The following is a 3,658-nucleotide window of genomic DNA, read 5'->3' as shown; positions in this document are numbered from 1 at the left end:
CGACTTTATTTTTTGGGTTTTTCAGTTTCGATTGCAATAGTGAATGCATGTACCTTAATGAAACCAACCACTAACATACGTATTCTCGTTGTGTAGCGTGTGCCGTGTGGAACCCCTAGCTAAATACAAGTGACAATTTTAATTATGTAAATGTACAACATAAGTTACAAAACGTACAACATGACACACTTGACTTGTTTACCAAGATTAGAACTTGGCTAAACTCCAATTCGACATGTTTTGCTTTTACACTAAGCTTTAAGGTGGTGCTATGGACACCACACAAACAATCAGTGAACTTTATCCCAAACAACCTACATAACATCCCAACAAACAAACTTAAAAAAACTTGGTAAAATCCAGTGATGTCTCCTTCTAATTCTTCTTCAGTTTCCATCTGTTCAAGCACAAATGTGTTTGCCATTGGAGACCTTGTAACACAGCTAGTAAAACCAGATGAAACAGTCACACCAAAGCCCCTCTTGATATTTACACCTGTAGAAGCAGGAGAATTCCCAGTACTTGTTTTACTTCATGGCTATCTTCTTAATAACTCCTTTTACTCTCAGCTCAGCCATCAAATAGCTTCCCATGGCTTCATCCTCATCGTCCCCCAGGTTTCTTTCCATTTCCGAGTAAACTGCTAAAATGGTCCATAAGGTTTGGTCACTTTTGGTACTTTAATCCAAAACTCAAACATTTTGAACCTCGTCATGTGGTTTCAATTTTGTTGTCATTTTCATCCAAAATCAAAATCTGGCCAGATTTTTCAGCTAACACTCAGTTTTTTTTGTCTTTTTCCTTCCTTTTAATGAAGGGCAAAATGGTCTTTTAACGTTTTATTTTAACAAATTAAAAAAATCTTATCATTTTGTCATTCATTAAAAAGGAGGAAAAACACTAAAAAAACTGGATATTAACTGAAAAATCTGACCAAATTTAATTTTGGATGAAAATGGCAAAAAAGTGAAACTACAGGACCCAGATTCAAAAGATTTGAGTTTTGTATTAAACTAGAAAAAGTGACCAAACCTTATGAAACATTTTAGCAGTTTACTTTTCTATTTCCCTTCTATTTGTTTTGCATATTTGCCTTTTAGCGCTAAATCTTTTTTTTTTTTTTGCCTGTTATTTACTGTTTAAGCGTGACATAGATTATAATTTCTATAACAAAATATGTAATTCGTACAAACTTATTTGTTTGCAGTTTAGGGAAATGCATGAGATGAGATTTTAGTTAATAAGTTCATGCTTGTTAGCATATAAAAATGTCAGAAAATGGTGACTCAGCGAAGTGAAAATATTTAGGCTTTAGGTTGTCATGTATGACCTTTAATAAACATGTGTCCGAACGGGTATGTTCAATACGTTTTATTCACGAGGGTTTGCTTGTATTGGCCTATTAATATTTTTAGTTTAGTTAAACAATTGGTCTATCAACCCGTTTAAAAGAACCCATTCACGACGCGTTTAACCAATTTTTTATAATACGTTAGTCCATTCCAACCCGCTAATCGATTTACATCCTGTGTGATTTGTTTAGATAAATAAGTCACATCGCGTTTGTACATGAAATTAAACGAGCAACTCGACTCTTTTATCTTAACGATCTAGCTGAAATGTTGAGCTCGAGCCAGCTCGATGCTCGTCGAGCCAATGAGCCAGCTAAGCGAGCCTGCTCATATATGTGTGTACGTGTATGTACTAAAATTTGCGCTTTAAATTAAACAAGCCTAACAAGTGAGCCGACGACCCGAGTTTACCTCGGCTCTGGCTCACCTCGTTTGCAAACCAAGCCGGCTCAGCTTGGCACGTTTACAAACGAGCCGATTTTGAGCGAGCCGCAATCTTTTTTAGCAACCCTAATTATACACTTTTAAGTAAGCTCGTATATATAGATATAAGTATTGGAAAAACCAAACCGGTTAACTTACAGATTTCTTTTGGTACCATGTGACAGTTATATTCAGTGGCTGGACCAGACGCCACTAAAGAAATCGAGTACGTGGCTGAAATAACCAACTGGCTAGCTGAAGGACTTCCAAAGTTCCTTCCGCCCGAAGTTAACGCAGACCTAACAAAGCTTGGACTGGCCGGCCACAGCCGTGGAGGAAAAGTCGCTTTTGCCCTTGCTCTAAGTAGACTTAAAACAGAACTAAAGTTAAAATTTTCTGCATTGATTGGGATTGACCCGGTTGATGGAATGGACAAAGGCAAACAAACTACTCCAAAAGTGCTCACTTATGTTCCACACTCATTTAATCTTGAAATGCCGGTGATGGTTATAGGTTCGGGCCTTGGTGAAGTCAGGAAAAACCCGCTGTTCCCAGCTTGTGCTCCAAAAGGGGTGAACCATGAGGACTTTTACAACGAATGTTGTAAACCGGCTTGTTATTTTGTCGCGAAAGATTACGGGCATCTTGATATGCTTGATGATGAGACTAAAGGGATTAAAGGGAAGGTTACTTATTGTTTGTGTAAAAATGGCAAGTGTAGAGAACCCATGAGGAGATTTGTTGGAGGGGTTGTGGTTGCTTTCTTGAAAGGTTATTTAGAAGGGGATTTTAGTTTTTTAATGGCTATAAAAGATGATGAACATATTGCACCTGTTGTGCTCCAGAAAGTTGACTTTATGATTTGACTTTTATGTAAGAAAAACATTCCTTTCACTGTCACATTTATCTATTGTTTGTGTAGCAACATTCCTTTCACTGTCACACACGGTATATATATATGAACATGTTTTTACTGTAGTGACACATAAATAATATACGGAAAGGGCTATATGTGAACACAAGTAAAAAAAAACACGTTCAGATGTTGCCAAAATAATGCCAAGTTGTCATTGTCGACTGATGATCTTTTTGATAAACCAACACTTTATGTGGAAGTCATTTAAAAGTCCTAAACCACAGGAATTGAAAATAGCAATACAAAAAAAGAATGTTGGTTACCTAAATCATGTAATAGAAGTCGTGTGGTTTGCAGAACTACAAGAGATGATACAGGAAAATTCGAGCAAACGAAGAGAAGAACAAAAGCAATCAACGAACACTTGGGTATCCACACTCTTAAAGCACAATTGATCAAACGAAAGCCTAATACAAATTAAAACCAAAATTTAAGATCTCACCATCGGAAGAAGAAGGTTTTTGTCGTCGGTTTAGGGTTCATGGTGGAAACTGCAAGCACAAGAAAAGTTTTTCATCATTTCATGAGGGATCGATAGCAAGCATGAAGGAGAGCGGCTAGATTGTTTGCAAGCAGTCTACCAGACCCATGTCACCAAGGTAAGATCACCATCAGTCTCCTCCCAGCTACTTGCAATATTTTTAGACATCAAAACTAAACAAAAAGGAGATATAAGCAATATTTATCAGATAATCATTCGAAAAAAGGAAAAAAATATGTTGCTGATCCATATTGATGTAGAGTTCCATCTTAATCTAATGCTAATCCATTTTGATATTGTTGTCCATCTTAATAGTGTTGTTGGTGTTCCATTTTAATGATGTTATGCAGCCTAATATTGTTGCTACTAATTGATGTGGTGTTAATCACTCATCGTTTCCTTTGTATTTTGTACATTACGAGGTTGGTACTATCCGCGCGTTGCGGCGGGGCACCAACTTTTTTTTTTGCAATTAAAAACTATTAA

At 36.7% G+C, this 3,658-nt stretch overlaps 1 protein-coding gene across 2 annotated transcripts; it reads left to right on the top strand.

The window, feature by feature from the left end:
• Positions 1–283: 283 nt before the first annotated feature.
• LOC110940214 (chlorophyllase-2) lies at positions 284–3,404 on the top strand. Of its 2 annotated transcripts, XM_035990245.1 has the most exons (3): positions 284–617; positions 1,961–2,648; positions 2,989–3,404. In XM_035990245.1, exons 1-2 carry the CDS (start codon positions 366–368, stop codon positions 2,639–2,641), a joined length of 933 nt encoding a protein of 310 aa, XP_035846138.1. In that variant the 5' UTR covers positions 284–365; the 3' UTR covers positions 2,642–2,648; positions 2,989–3,404. The 2 variants fall into 2 exon arrangements, with proteins under 2 accessions (XP_035846138.1, XP_022037459.1); XM_022181767.2 differs by lacking the exon at positions 2,989–3,404 and having other exon boundaries at positions 1,961–2,702.
• The last annotated feature ends 254 nt before the right edge of the window (positions 3,405–3,658 follow it).

The sequence above is a fragment of the Helianthus annuus genome, chromosome 5 (genome assembly GCF_002127325.2).
Source record: "Helianthus annuus cultivar XRQ/B chromosome 5, HanXRQr2.0-SUNRISE, whole genome shotgun sequence".
Taxonomy (NCBI): domain Eukaryota; kingdom Viridiplantae; phylum Streptophyta; class Magnoliopsida; order Asterales; family Asteraceae; genus Helianthus; species Helianthus annuus.
The sequence above is the reverse complement of the archived record's forward strand: the minus strand, read 5'-3'. Positions and strand labels throughout refer to the sequence as shown.